The sequence below is a fragment of the Myxocyprinus asiaticus genome, chromosome 40, assembly GCF_019703515.2.
Source record: "Myxocyprinus asiaticus isolate MX2 ecotype Aquarium Trade chromosome 40, UBuf_Myxa_2, whole genome shotgun sequence".
Taxonomy (NCBI): Eukaryota; Metazoa; Chordata; class Actinopteri; order Cypriniformes; family Catostomidae; genus Myxocyprinus; species Myxocyprinus asiaticus.
In genome coordinates this window covers 24,265,996-24,280,819 of record NC_059383.1, presented here as the reverse complement: position 1 = coordinate 24,280,819, position 14,824 = coordinate 24,265,996, and the positions used below count along the sequence as shown (strand labels likewise).

General features: G+C 37.3%; 1 protein-coding gene across 1 annotated transcript; it reads right to left on the bottom strand.

Moving 5' to 3' along the window:
- Window positions 1–994: 994 nt before the first annotated feature.
- On the bottom strand, window positions 995–13,954 carry rskrb (ribosomal protein S6 kinase related b). Its single transcript, XM_051681645.1, has 12 exons — window positions 13,654–13,954; window positions 11,657–11,935; window positions 11,445–11,528; window positions 11,252–11,320; window positions 8,998–9,067; window positions 6,131–6,238; window positions 5,575–5,615; window positions 5,441–5,468; window positions 4,986–5,075; window positions 4,696–4,784; window positions 3,701–3,811; window positions 995–2,198 (listed from the first exon to the last, which is right to left on the bottom strand). Exons 1-12 carry the CDS (start codon window positions 13,681–13,683, stop codon window positions 1,860–1,862), a joined length of 1,338 nt encoding a protein of 445 aa, XP_051537605.1. The 5' UTR covers window positions 13,684–13,954; the 3' UTR covers window positions 995–1,859.
- Between the last annotated feature and the right edge of the window lie 870 nt (window positions 13,955–14,824).

Below are 14,824 nucleotides of genomic sequence, written 5' to 3'. Positions count from 1 at the left end.
CATGTACATGTGAGTTAGTTAACACTAACTAGCACCATGGTGTTGAGTTAACTAGTAATAGTATTGTCCTTGAACATGATACCAGAGTAACACCATGGGTTTTTGGACAATGTCAATTGTAGGCCATAATGTCATTGTGTTCTTTGAACCCTGTATCTTGATACAATCTCTGTACCATGATACTGCCACAGAATCACTGAATTAAATATAGCTTGCAACAAAACGATAAACACTGAACATCAATAAACAGAGGCTCAACATCTCTAATATGGAGCCTCATACTGGGCCTATGTGTATATTAGATATGTAAATTGTGTTGTGTAAATCTAATGTTTATTGTAAATTGGTATACGTCTCATCACTGTCATGACTGCTATGGTGCACGGAACTGCACCCAAGACTTTCACCCACTGTTGCACTTGTGTATATGGTTGAGTGACAATAAAGTGATTTGATATGATATGGAAAAAGAGTTTAAATATGGACTTGTACTATGTTTTGTATTGAGATGCATTGAGAGGGAGATTGTAGCTCAATAATATCTGGAGTTGACATTGCAGTACAGTGACCTTGGTGGGTGGGGCTTTGAAATGACCACATACAGCATCAGTTACAACTTGACCCATCATCTCACCCAGTGAACCAGTTCGCAGCTGTGTGTGGTTATAATGCTTCACTATGTCCCCCATTGCTGTAATGTTATTGCATTAAATTAAATAACAGTGCAATACATTAACAAGCTGTTCAGAATACAGTATGTAGGTTGGTGGGGTCTTTCTAGGGACTTTCTACTGGGTCATTGAGGTCAGGCCATTTCACTGCCTACGGAAGGATTTTAGCAAAAAGGCTACTTTTGAAATGGTGTTAAATATATATTTTTGGTCAGACACTTGTGGATGTATTTTTAAGGGCTACTTGAATTCTGTTGGGGAAAAAAAAAAACATTCGAATACATTATTTTCCTTCTCTTTGTTTAATTTTTAATGAAGGGTTATTGGTGTCAGGCATTCTGAAAAAAAAAAAAAAAAAAAAAAAAAGAATTATTGTCTCAGGAAGTCAAGGTTATTTATGCATACATGGGCATAGATCCACAGGCCCTCAGCAATGTTTAAAATAACAGTAGTAACAATAAAGTCATTAGGATAACATGCTTTATAACCACGCTTACTATAAATGAAATATTATGTACAATCAAAACAAAAATTCTACATTGCTTTGCTTTTTCTTTAGTCTCTTTCAGGACAAAAACGTACCAAGTATGCATTATGTCCTTTGGCTGTCATGACTCAATCTTTTTACAAATATATTCAACCAGCAACAGCAATAAACACATGGGAAAAGTGCACTATGCAAATTACCTGTGAAAATGCATAGTGCTAAGAATGCAATGTCATATAAAGTTATAAGTACCCACTTTTTGGATATTACCATTTCACACATGAACGATGACTATGCTTTTTCAAGAGGCTGAGGTTCAGCAGTTTTGATAAAAAGTGAAGATCCCTGAGATATTGTGTAACTTGTCCATATAATCTGGGAAGAATTTCATTTATGGTACTGTATGTGTTGAAAAGAAATGCAGTATTGGCTTATTAATGATGACAAAACAGTCAAATAATGTCAAAGGACATGAAGAATTATGAACCACATTTTACAAAATGTCTAAACAAAATGTAAGGAATTAAACATAATGCAAGACTGCCTCAATAAAAAAGAAATACACTTTACAACCAGTACACATTCATGATAGAATATTAAGTTTTCCATCTTGCCTTTTATGCTTCTAAAGTGTTTGACTCCTGACTAAACTTTACTGTCTTACAGTAAGTCACAGTAACTGACATGTTTCTCGCTGGTCCTTAAACAAACACTTCTCTTTTGGAAGCATCATCCTGAGGTACATGGCTTTGCATGAGTGCTTCTACTCGCTCCATGTTGGCCAGAGAGGGGGACAGGTCTGGAGCTGTGGGTGTGCACGGTGAGTGTAAGAGGAGGTCACAGTCAAAGTTCGGGAAGGGTTCCTGGGTCAGGCCTCGACGTGCTTTGGCAGGACGATCAGGGCGGTTCTTCAGCTTCAGAATCAGCTCCATGGGGGTCTTCTGAAGCAGGTGTGAATCAAACGGTGTGCCATGGAAAAAGGTTTGACGCTTGAAGCGGTCCAGTGTCCGAAGGCGACGTGCTGGAGTCTTACAAAGAAGCTGAAATAAGGAAAGACGATTTCAAATGAAAACAGCACCACACTTATAAATAATTTCATAAAGGAATCATTTGTTGAAAAGCAACAAACACACAGGAAATCAACATGTAGCTTCCCAATGTTCATGTAAACTGAAATCGACCCAATTCTGCTTAGTAACTATTATTTGCACTCCAAATGTCTGGGGGAACCAAAGAAATTACAGACAAACTGCATCCCTAGTGTCACTGCAGTGGCGTGGGTTGTGGAGATGGTATGGATGTGCTTTTTTGTGCAGACGACCCGGGTTCGATTCTGCCTTTTGTTTCCTGTCTCTACTCTTAATATTTTCTTTAATATTACCAATGTCTTTCTAGCAAGTCATCTTTGAAATGCTCCCGGGAAGCTATTTCCAGTCATGACAGTGCAGCTCCTATTTTCTTGAATGGGGGAAGACCGAAATCTCAAAAACTGCTTGCCAAGCTTACGTTTAAACAACATATTTCAAATCAGCATTAAAATCTGACAACACTGGTATCATAAATAGTGCTTCTTTACCTCATATTACGCTAAAAGGCACAATTTTCCTGGCTTGTATAGCTAATGCGCTTTCTCGAGTTGATTGACAGGCGATGTCTATCTAAAAGGTGATTGGCCCTGTAAGACAGGACTTCTTTTCTACATCCGTTGACCGTTGGGCACTAGAGCTCCTTGGTTGGGCGTTCCAATTTCTCCCATTCATTTTAACAGAAGTGGCCTGTCTCTCATAAATAAATAGTCTCTGATTTTACTCATAATAATACATGAAAATTAATAGAGTTAATACAAGTTGATTTCCTCGCATTGATTTGGTCACGGTGACAGTGGGGGAATTAAGAGTTTTATCTAGGTAAAGTTAACCATGGTTTTGCTATAGTAATAATGTAGTAACCATGTTTTTTGGCAGAAGCCATAGTTTTAATGCAATTTACCATAGTGTTCCTACAGTAAGATGGTGTTATTATATTAATCATGTTTAATTTTGTGGTTACTATGACTTTACTACAAAATATCATGTGATACTATGGTTACTGTCATAAAACCATGGTTAATTATTTTAAGGGAAGGTTATGATTAGGTGTAGGGGTGGGTAAAGGATGTCTGTGGGACTTTAAATAAACACTATAAACACCATACAGTTTTGCCCCTAAACTGTTAGTATTTAATTAGTTGAGCAAATATTATTTGCCACAGTGCAAAGCAGATGCTTTTGGTTGTTATTTACACTTAGTGCGAATAGCCTCTGCCTAATTTTATAGCACTATACCCTATAAAGCATGTCAACACTTGTCTTATGTGTCTACTTTATTTTCTAAGCTATCAGGAGAAACATTTTAGACAAAATTGTATATGTACATACATGTACATACTTGCAATGAAACAATTAAAATAAAAATGTCCTTTGGGACTCTTTTATAAACAATGTCCAAATGTAGGTAATTTTAACATTTTGTGAAAGAAACCCAGCAAGTGTCCAGCTCTCACCTCTGTAAGCAGGAGAGCAAAAGGAGGAGAGAAGTTTTTTGGCATCTCGTATGGGAAGCCACGTACCCTCCTCAGCATGCTACAGTGATCTAGCTCTGGAGACACAGGAAACTGAGACAAGCAGGGAGGAGGTGTTTAGAATGACTTGGCAGAAAAGTAAAAACACAGTCATTGGGGGGCCTGGGTAGCTCAGTGAGCACTGACTACCACCCCTGGAGTCCAGCCAGGTCTCCTAAGCAACCAAATTGGCCCGGTTGCTAGGGAGGGTAAAGTCACAAAGGGTAACATCCTCGTGGTCGCGATTAGTGGTTCTCGCTCTCAATGGGGCGCGTGGTAAGTTGTGCGTGGATCGTGGAGAGTAGCGTGAGCCTCCCGTGCTGGGAGTCTCCGCAGTGTTATGCACAACGAGCCACGTGATAAGATGTGCGGATTGACGGTTTCAGAAGCGGAGGCAACTGAGATTTGTCCTCCGCCACCCGGATTGAGGTGAGTAACCGCGCCACCACGAGGACCTACTGAGTAGTGGGAATTGGGCATTCCAAATTGGGAGAAAAGGGGATAAAAAAAATTTCATTTACACAGACACACTCAAGTGTCACACACACAAGTCTGATTCTTCAAGTTCTAATATTAAAGGGATAGTTCACATAAAAATGAAAATTCTGTCATTATTTCTACACACTGAAAGTGACTGATGACTAAGACCAACATGCACGGAAGAAAGAAAGTCAAACAATTTGGGATGATATCAAGGTGAGTCAATTATACATAATTTGTATTTTTGAGTGAAATAAGACTTTAAGTGAGATATTTGCTTTTTTGCTTTTTATTTTTTTACCCATTGTGAGAACTGTCTAAGGTAATAAAAGATCAAATGTTCTGGAAAATATACTGTATGAAGAGGCAATGCAAGACTGCTTGATCTACCAAGCATAGTAGACATTATATCATTCAATCATGCCATCACATGCATTTGACACTCTTTGTGATCTCACCTTGCCTGTGGCCAATGCAAAGAGGAGGATGCCGAGAGACCACCAATCAGCAGCATGGTTGTAGGGGCCACCGCTAAGGACTTCAGGAGCTGTAGAGATAGACGTAGCTTCCATATGAGTCTTGTTTACATTCAAAACATAGCCAGACATATAAACATCAATTCATTTGTGAAGCCATAAATATCATTTAATGACTCATTTTGCATTTTCAAGTGACTATATATGTACACTATGTATAATCCAAAGTAATTCTTTATTTGTTTTAATTTCTTGTTTTATTATAGATTTACCCATGTATTGGATTGTTCCACAAATAGTGAATGCCCTTCCTCCACGCTCCAGTCGTCGAGACAAACCAAAGTCAGCCAGCCGAAGGTGGCCTATAAAATATGTGATAACAAGACCTCCACATTAACATAGTTTCACATCTAACCACTATAGGCTGAATAATTCAGTAAGCAAAGGGAAAATGTCTTAAAAGTCAATCTACTCTATGGGATTGATTATTTGTGACTGTGCTGAACGCATTATGTTGTTTGTTACATGACATTTGAATTGTTTAAGCACTGGCAGGGCGTTTTACAGAATTTTTATAAACAGATACAAATTGTTGAATTACATTATTTATTTATTCTTATTAATACTGCTATGAAGCTGGATGTTCCGGAATAATTCATGTTTACATGTGAAAAGCTGACACATACTGCCCTCAATTGGAAGGTCTGAAGAATACAGGCTGCCTTACCCTGATCTGTTAGCAGGACATTCTCCATCTGTTAAACAAATTAAACATATTGTGCATTTTTGGATTCAGACATTTGACAGTTCATATTTCAAGTATGCACCTATTACCATCAAATCATGATCAACAATGAATACCTTCACATCACGGTGGATGATTCCACAATCATGAAGGAACCCTAAAGAATAGAGATCTGTTAACCATAACACACCAAAATTTGGTAAAAAAAAAACAAAAAACATAATACTACTTTTGAAGACAGGAACTCTTTTTTTATTTTTTTTCAGAATTTCTTATTACATACAGTAAGCATGCAATAAAAATCAATGGAATGATATGTACAGCGGGACTTATACTTACAATAAATCCTCAGGCAAAATGTTAAATCATCATACAGTGCTTCATATAATAATCACTGATTGTGTTCAGTGAATACTCATTCAAATAGCAACAGGTGCCAACAAGATTGAAAGTATTAAAATATCCACCTTTTTACTTTTAACATAATTATGACAAGAATTTGAAAAATATATTTCAATTCTGTCTGGTGCCAAGAACAGCTACTGTACTTAAGCAAAAATAAATATATAACATATACATATATATAAATGGTTATATATGTACAACCCTGTATATTCAGGAAAATCTACATTTAATTTAAGATTTAATGTAGTAATAAGATCAATTTATTACCTAATGCAGAACCCAATTCAGCTGCAAACACTTTCACCACACCCTCTCCAAACTGTCCAATCATAACCCAGTATGTGTACAAGTCCCCTGTACTGCAGTAATCACACACTAGAAAGAAATAATCAAATCATATAATTAGTGCACGAATGTACAAATCCCACACACAGGCACATAAACATGAAGATGAACACAAAAATCCAACTAGTACAAGAAAAGTGCAAGTGAACACAGAAAACATCTGCCACTTTGGGAGATTACAAGATGCATATTAATAAATCAGTCAAGACCATCTGTTTCAAACACTTATGCACTCACACACAATTGCAGAATATTGGTTGATAGAACATCTTGGTCAGACTGAGTACAGAACATACTGTGTTACAAACAAGGTTCTAAAGCTTGAAGGTCTTGGTGACAAATTAATCCAATAGTGATCTAGACTGAAAAGGTACAGTATCTTCACATAGGCAGTACAACAAAGGAGTAAAACTGTGAAATAAAATGTGCAGGTGGTGAATAAAGGAATCAGGTGATAATCAAAGGAAGTGCCACGTTCATCACAGCATTAGCTAGGAGAAAGCAATCAAGGGGTGAAAACCATTGTGGAAAAGGAAATTCTCTCATATACATTCAGGATCACTGAGAAATCAGACACGTGGGTTGGAAAATGGGCGTGAGGTTTGGATTGAGCCTAAAAACTGGAAGTGGGATTTATAAGGTGATGAGAATCACTCGAAGTCCTGGTGACAAATAAGTGTTGGCAAAACTCTCACTGAAACATGCAATCTCTTTTTCTCTCACTCTCTCGATCTCCCCAGTTCTACACAGAATTTAATGCACTGCAAAAAAAAATTGTCAAATAACGTAAGACGTACTTCATTTTGTAACATCTAAATTAACTGCTGTTATTCAAGTCTAATATATTATTTAATATGATCGAATAAGCCTGAAAAGCAACATATAAGAAAGCAACATTCTACCAGACCTGTGTCAGGTCTGGTAGAAATACTGTGGCTATGCAGTAACTGCTCTTATTACACGGCTCTCTGGAATACTCTATTCTGATTGTTTAATGGCGCCATCCATTGGTCAGATATTACTCTGTAACAACCGCATTTCAGGGGATTAAGACGTATCAGACCGCTCAGAACGGTATCAGACCGTTCAGCGAGCCGTCTCTCCTGCTTCTCGGCTCACTGTGTGATATCTACAAGTAAGCTAATAAAATAATTTAAACTCAAATCAATGTTTCATGTGCATTTATTTATTTATTTGGCAAGTAGTCTTGTAATAGGTTGAATAATGAGGAGCCCAACAGAACTGACGCAAACCTGAGGTGGATTTCAGCTGTTCAGCGATTTATTTCTTTTCACATAATTACACAATTTCAGCGCAAATCAATGTTTCATGACCATTTATTTGCTTTTTTTGGCAAGTAGTCTTGTAATAGGCTGATTATTGAGGAGTCTGACAGTCGTTTTCACCAAATGAACACCTACGCAAACCGGAGGTTGATTCCAGCTGATCAGCGACTGTACTTTATCCCTTACTTATTCGCTTTTTATTGTGTGTCAGTAACAAACCGACCATCACTGTCGACTTTCAATCATTCAATCACTGAATGGCCCTAAATTCCTCAGGGTGACATTCAGTATCAACCCCATCTCATTACAAGTGATAATAGAAATATGAGATGGCAAAATTGCAAGATTTGGCTTGTACAAATTAATATGACTTTTACTCCCATAAACAACAAACAATGTTATTACTATTTTTCCGAAGTTTAACTCCTAACCAAAACCTAAACCTAACTAAAGTCTAACCTTTTACTCAATCCCTAAACCATGGTATTGGAAAAAACTTTTGTGTACCACGGAACAAAGAGAACATGGGGGATTGGAACGAGATGAGTAAAGTGTGTTACAGGTTATTGACATACATCAGTAATTCGTATTTCATACATATATATGGAGTAACCAAATTTGTTCAGAGACATGTCCTTTTTTTAAATAAAGTGTTGAATTGGAGACTAGCTAACCTGTATTGTATCCATTTGAAATTCTGTTTGATGATTGGTTGGTCTAAATGCAAATACAACTGAAACTTTTTCGTGCAAGCCAAGTCGTACATTATCTTACAATCATACCATCATTTTGTTTCACCAAATTATTACGTTTATTAAGCTGTCATGAGATAACTGTTTTGCATAAAACATTTTCCAAATGTTTTTTCTTTGTATGTTGCTTTGTCCATCCAATGAGAAGAATTGTCAAGAAATCTGCATCATGGATAGAAACCATATTCTACAGAACTCTGTGAACTATGTTCATTCTTTGGAGTTTTAGAAATACCTGATCCCGTACTCTGTACACAGTGCGCCACATTTAAGTTCATTTAACTATTAAAGTCAATATCTATAAATAACAATAAAAATAAAAATAAAAATGACAAAATAGTAATTTTTACTCTATAATTAAGCTATTTCACACAGGCAAGAGTGCTGCTGTACTGATTATCAGCACAGCTATGATAGAGCTGCAGGCCTGAGGCCACAGGTATTCACAGCTGTACTGACCTTAAGTTCAACAGCACTCTTGCTTGTGTGATATTGTCTATTGGCTCCTCAGGGTAGTATATGTTCTCACAGCTGCTCACAGAATGAAAAAGATTGCAACCAAAAGTATTATCAGAATAAAGCTTGAACGATAGTTTGTGAGAGCTTCAGGGAGAAGACAAAGAACACATCAGAAACTTTACTCTCTTAGTGGGCTCAGGGTCACAAGGCACCTGATGTAAGGGAAGAGTGACTTTCGGGTGGGAGAGGAAGGAGGAGAGCTGGGACAAGGGGTGTATTCTGAATCACTCACTAATGTAGATGTGCCGCTGGGTCTGCCAGCAGTCCTGCAGGTCGTGGACAAAAGGGTGGCGGACCTGACGCTGTAAGGCAACAGTTTGACAACAAGAGCATAGGCATAGTGAGTCATAAACCTCTGTGGGTTATGAACTCAGCCTCTTCATGAACCAGGGTGATAGAGACCTGCTCATGTTAGCTCTCTTTCAGCAAATTAGAACTGTGCAAAACACACAAAAGCACCGCCTTGGTTTCCACAGTTATGAGTAAAAAAAATTATTAGATCAAGTAAACAATGCTGAAAAAATAAGCAAAGATTTTGTTTATTTTTGTAGTTTTTAGGCAGACATACTAGTCTATAGTTCTAACAACATAAATAATGCATCTCGATGCAGCTTTTCTGTTACAATATCCTGAAATGTTCAAACCAACAAGCATAGCAGCATTGTTGGATGAATGCACTGTTTTTCCTGTGTGTAGCAATTTAAGAGCCTGATCTCTTAAAACTTGCGTGGCTGTGGCGACATTTTTGCTAAATGATATTGCATGGCTCCTTACTCATATTGCAGCAGTTCCGAGATTAAATGTATAATGAGTGGACCTAAAAGCAAGTTAAATTTTCTCCGAAACGGATGAGATTTTTAAGGTTTGTGCTCTATCAAGTTTTAAATCAACAAAACCAACCTCCCTAACCTTAAACCTAAACCTAACCGATGGTGTCATAAAAAGCAAATGTGAGATGAAAAGTGCAATTGCTGAAGCAACCATGTCATTTGGTGGTGCTTCAATGACACTTTTGGCACACAAGTCAACCACTTGCTCTTCAGGACTCATATCCCGGCCCTTTGCATGGCAATTGCAATGCTCTATCAGTTGAGCTACTGCACAATTTAATTGTAAATGTAGTTGGTTTGGTAATGCAAATGTTAAAATGCATTACCTTACTATTGGCAAGTAATGCGCTATAGTAAAAGTGTTTAGATGTTGTAAAATAGCATTGTGTGAGAAACAGAGTGAAAAGAAAGTGTTTATGAACTGACAGTCTGCCGTTTTACCCGTGATTTGTGTGAAAGTGTTACAGCGCCTCTAGTGTTTTTCACCCGGAAACTGCTGCAATACATAAAACGAGCCATGTAATAATAATTTTGTAAAAATGTAGGTATAGTAACGTGATTTTGAGACCAGGGGTGCATTTTCTGTACAACAATGTAACTCAGTGCTTAACCACCATAGTACGATGCATCGTTGGACAAATTAACTAGCTAGTCACAACTGTTTCCCGAATCCGTAGTAACTATGTAGCACATCCATCGTTCGAACCATGTTGGTTCAACAATATAGAGCTGTCGGTCTGTCGCAGGGGTGGAGTAATAACTTCTGCAGATATCCAATGATAATAGCTCATTTACAAATACACCATAATGCTGTATATTGTATGAAAGCTGCTGAAGACACGAAAACACATGCACTGTGTAATGCGACAGATGCATTGCGCTGCAATAGTGGTGTTTCACGCAACATCAGACTTTGGTGTTGTCCAAAAGCCATGAGCATATACACACAAGCGCACTCTTCAAAAACATATAAGCGGCACTTTTGAGTTGACATAAACACATAAAAGCCAAGCCTTGTTCTCCTACAGAAACCATGTGTGAAAAAGCGTTTTCTCTTAAAACTCTTATTTGTGCCTTAAATGGCTCAAAAACTAATGTGCATGTACACATGGTCAAAGTGTTGACAGAATGAAATATATAGAAGCCTCAGCGAAGTCAAATGATGTCCAAACAGCAAACTATGCTTCTAACCACAAGTGAAGAGCTTTAGTTCCAACCACACAACTGTGCAATGCTGTTTGCGGATGTTTGTTGGAACTACGGCTTCGGGAAACACCAAATCAGTGTTGGTAACGATGGAACTTACGACCATAGTTGGCTAACAATGCTTTTGGGAAACTCCCCTGGTTGTCTTTTTAAAGTTAACAAAACATAAGAAATGTTCTTAGTTACTTAATCTTAATAGGTAATTGTTACAATTATGGCAAATTCTAAGTCATAGGAACTTGACATTTCAGTTTAGTCAAGATATTTACTTAAGTAAATTGCAAACTGTTGTCTTCATTTTTAACTTCTAGTTCTTCAACCAGCTCACTTTGTTCTGCAGTTTACTTATTTATAAAAACAAATAGTCAGTGCCTGTAAAAGATGACAAAGACCATAAGACCTGACTGAAAAGATGATATCATAAAAGGTGATATGTGGACTAGTGCTCACCTGGACTATTACTTCCTCTTTAGACTGCTCCAACACCCCCAAGCGCAGAATCTCAGACTTTGGAATAACCTACGACAGAGAAACAAAACAAAAAAAATATATATATTGTGTTACTCTGACAGGATGTACTGTAATCCAGAAGCAAAACTGGATTAATAATGTACATAGGCAGAATTATAGACAATAATGTTACCTTAACTGCATAGGTTTTTTGCTTTGACTTATCCTTCACCTTTAAAATTGGACCAAAAGATCCTTTGGCTATGTAACCCGTGATCTAAGGGTTGGAGACAGCATAAAAATATCATTATTTAAAAAATAATGATTAAATTATTATAAGGTAATGAGAAAATGTTGACTAATGACCTAAAAAATTTTCACCTTTTGCCTTTAGGGGCAGCTCACCTGAAAATGTTCATGTCCTGGGACTTGGCGGTGGGGAAATTCAGGCAGAAACATGTTAATAAAGCTAGGCAGACTCCATTCCATACGCAGTTTCTCAGGGCTCGGCACTGAGCAGAGCAGGTGCTCGGGGATGAATGGCTCCTTGTCACAAATCATTCGATGTGACCCGATTCTTAGTGGGTTGACGCGGCAGAGAGCCGCCGGGAGAGAAATACCCATAGTTGAGAGAAATCCCCTCCATCCGGATGTGTTCGACTGCTCTTCTGACCCTGTGTACTGCTGTGAATGAGACAACACACAGAGTGCCATTAAAAATCTTTACATACTTGTGTTACTCACATTTCAGTGACAACCTATTTTTCAACATGGTCATAAGTGATGTTGTAACTATAGGCACTCTGCAGCTGCAGCAGTGGCAAAAGGTGAATGTTTTTTATTGTATTCTTCTTTATATTAAAAGTAAATAGCTGCAAGAAAAAATTAGGAAAATGATTGGCTATGACATGATTTAAGTGGATTTCAATGGCATTTAATGGGAAAAATTTACTGTTTTAGTAATTTACAAATCACTTCTGCTCACCATGTAAATTCAGTTGAGCACATGGAGACCAAAGAGTAAGACTGAACATTTCAAGGTAACTATCCACTGAGGGAGTATTTATACGATACTTTGTATTTATTTCAACTGTTATTTTGTTTTTGGGGGGACATATTTATAATGGGGGGACAAATATATAATGATGACTTTAATGCGGCCCATGCCAACAGCTTACAGTCCTCAGAAGTTGCAATAATCAGTATTTTACTCCAAAAATGTAATAATGCAATTACAACATTTGTAACTTTCACTTTCACATTCTTCTTTTGTTTTTGGTGCTTCACATTCTTTATACATTTTGCCACCAACTGGGCAGGTTGGATGATCTGTCAAAAATATTGATCTGTTTCTCACCCATGCTTAATATATCGCTTCTGAAGACATGGATTTAACCACTAGATTCGTATGGATTACTTTTATGATACCTTTATGTGCTTTTTTGAGCTTCAAAGTTCTGGTCACCATTCACTTGCATTGTATGGACCAACAGAGCTGAGATATTCTTCTAAAAATCTTTGTTTGTGTTCAGCAGAAGAAAGAAAGTCATACACATCTGGGACGGCATGAGGATGAGTAAATGATGAGAGAAATTTCATTTTGGGTGAACTATCAGAACAGTGGGCGTTTACATTTAAGTTTAAAGGAGACGATGTGGCCAAAACGGAACTTTTCAGAGAGGGAGAGGGCAAGAAACAGGGTCGAAAATGACAATTTATTACTAAACTATTACTTTTTTTAGTGCTAAAAACATAACTAACAACATTATCAGTGGACCTCGGGTAAAATAATTAAGTTATAAAAAAACAAAAAAAAACAAAAAACAAAACAGCATTTCATGACCCCTTTAAATGATGAAAGTCATGCGCTGATGACACGTGCTTCGGCAATGCTTTGAGTAGGCGACTCCGTACTGAATGAGCCTGGGAACTACTGTGCTTACAGAAAAAAATAATTCCACTGCATAGGAATACGTCATACATGAGCATAACATAGCTGTCATGCGTCAAGTGAATTCATGATTAATATATTTTTTAATGTCTTTAAAAATACAGAATATGAATACAGTTACTAGTCAAAAGCCACGTTTTTAAGCTTCATTAGACTTTATTGTTTGTTAAAAACGCTTTTTTTCCAGTAAATTGTCACTTTAACTGACCGATAACAATTTATTTGTAAAAAAAAAAAAAAAAAAAAAAAGTTTATGCGTTGCTTTATAATGACATTTCACAGAGAACAAAAGCAGTTCACATTTACAAACGCAGAACTCCCGTTTGTCCTACATGCTACAGAGAGCAGGTGTCGATACACACAGTTTTTCCCAAAGTACACGAGCTTTACAAAATGTAGCTCTCCAACTTTTCTCATCAGTCATATTTTGGAAATAAAATGAACAACTTACCTTGCTGTTTTTGCTACCGTCGGCACCCATCACATTCGTTCCTTTGCGTGAAATATTAGTAGAATATTCTGTTCATCCATGTTGTCGCGTGGAGATTTGGAGCAGTCAGTGACACTAACCATGTGCATTATTTATAAAAAAACCTCGAGGGATGGACAGGCATGGGCTGTTGCATTATCTCTCACAATTAACTATGCAGCAGAGGTCATTTTCCATCGAAGCCTTATCTATCTGAAATATATGGCGACCAAAACAAGATAATCTCCTATCGCGTCGACGAACAGTGCGCATCCATCCATGATGTTCACATCCAATGAGAGTTCATGCTGGGTCGTGAGACCACGCCCATTAAAGCGTCCACTCAAAGTGGTATCAGGAGCTGCCCGGTGCTGAATTATTGACGTCCTATTACATCTAGTGAATCTTTAAAGATGAAACTCTACAAGTGACGATATATTGAATATTTGTTTTCTGTGTGTGTGTGTGTGTGTGTGTGTGTGTGTGTGTGTGTGTGTGTGTGTGTGTTGGATTGCATTATATTATGGATTGCATAATATAAAAGATTGCATTATTTCATGAACAATGTCATTGCTGATTGGACAGCTGATTTGGACGAGTTTATTGATGCGCCCACAGTGAAAACACCATTACAGTACAGAACACATTGTCCATGAACCTTCAGCATTTTTTATTCTACCTAACCTCGTATTCATTGATTTATTGTTTGGATTTTCCAAGAATTCATCATTTTAATTTCTGAATTTTAATTTATTTTTAAATGAAATTACTATTTCCTCTTTTTAGGCATACTGTATCTGATATTTTAGGCGAATATGATATTTGGCCTTTATGAACATTAAAAATGTATGGAGCATTTTGACAAATAATAAACATGCATTACCATGATAATGACATAATTTAGCATTGATTCCCCCTCCTCTCCAAGAAACACGCATTCTCTCTAACAGATGCACATACACAAGTGTCAAAGATCTTCAGAATAATGCATTACATACAGTTGCTGCACAATTGCCTATAATGCACGAATGATGATGCTGAGAGTAAAGCTGAAGTCATTCTTCCACAAAGGGCAACCATATGTGGTCCCTTGAATTACAGACACACGAGTGTTACATTTTCACCTTTTAGCTTTCATGATTGTACATAATTG

Coding starts and splice junctions, on each gene's coding strand:
- rskrb (XM_051681645.1), bottom strand. CDS start 13,683: ATGGGTGCCGACGGTAGCAAAAACAGCAAG. Junction 9,068..11,251: donor AAGAGGAAGTAATAGTCCAG/GTGAGCACTAGT, acceptor GTTGCCTTACAG/CGTCAGGTCCGCCACCCTTT. Junction 4,785..4,985: donor TGGAACAATCCAATACATGG/GTAAATCTATAA, acceptor CTATCTCTACAG/CTCCTGAAGTCCTTAGCGGT.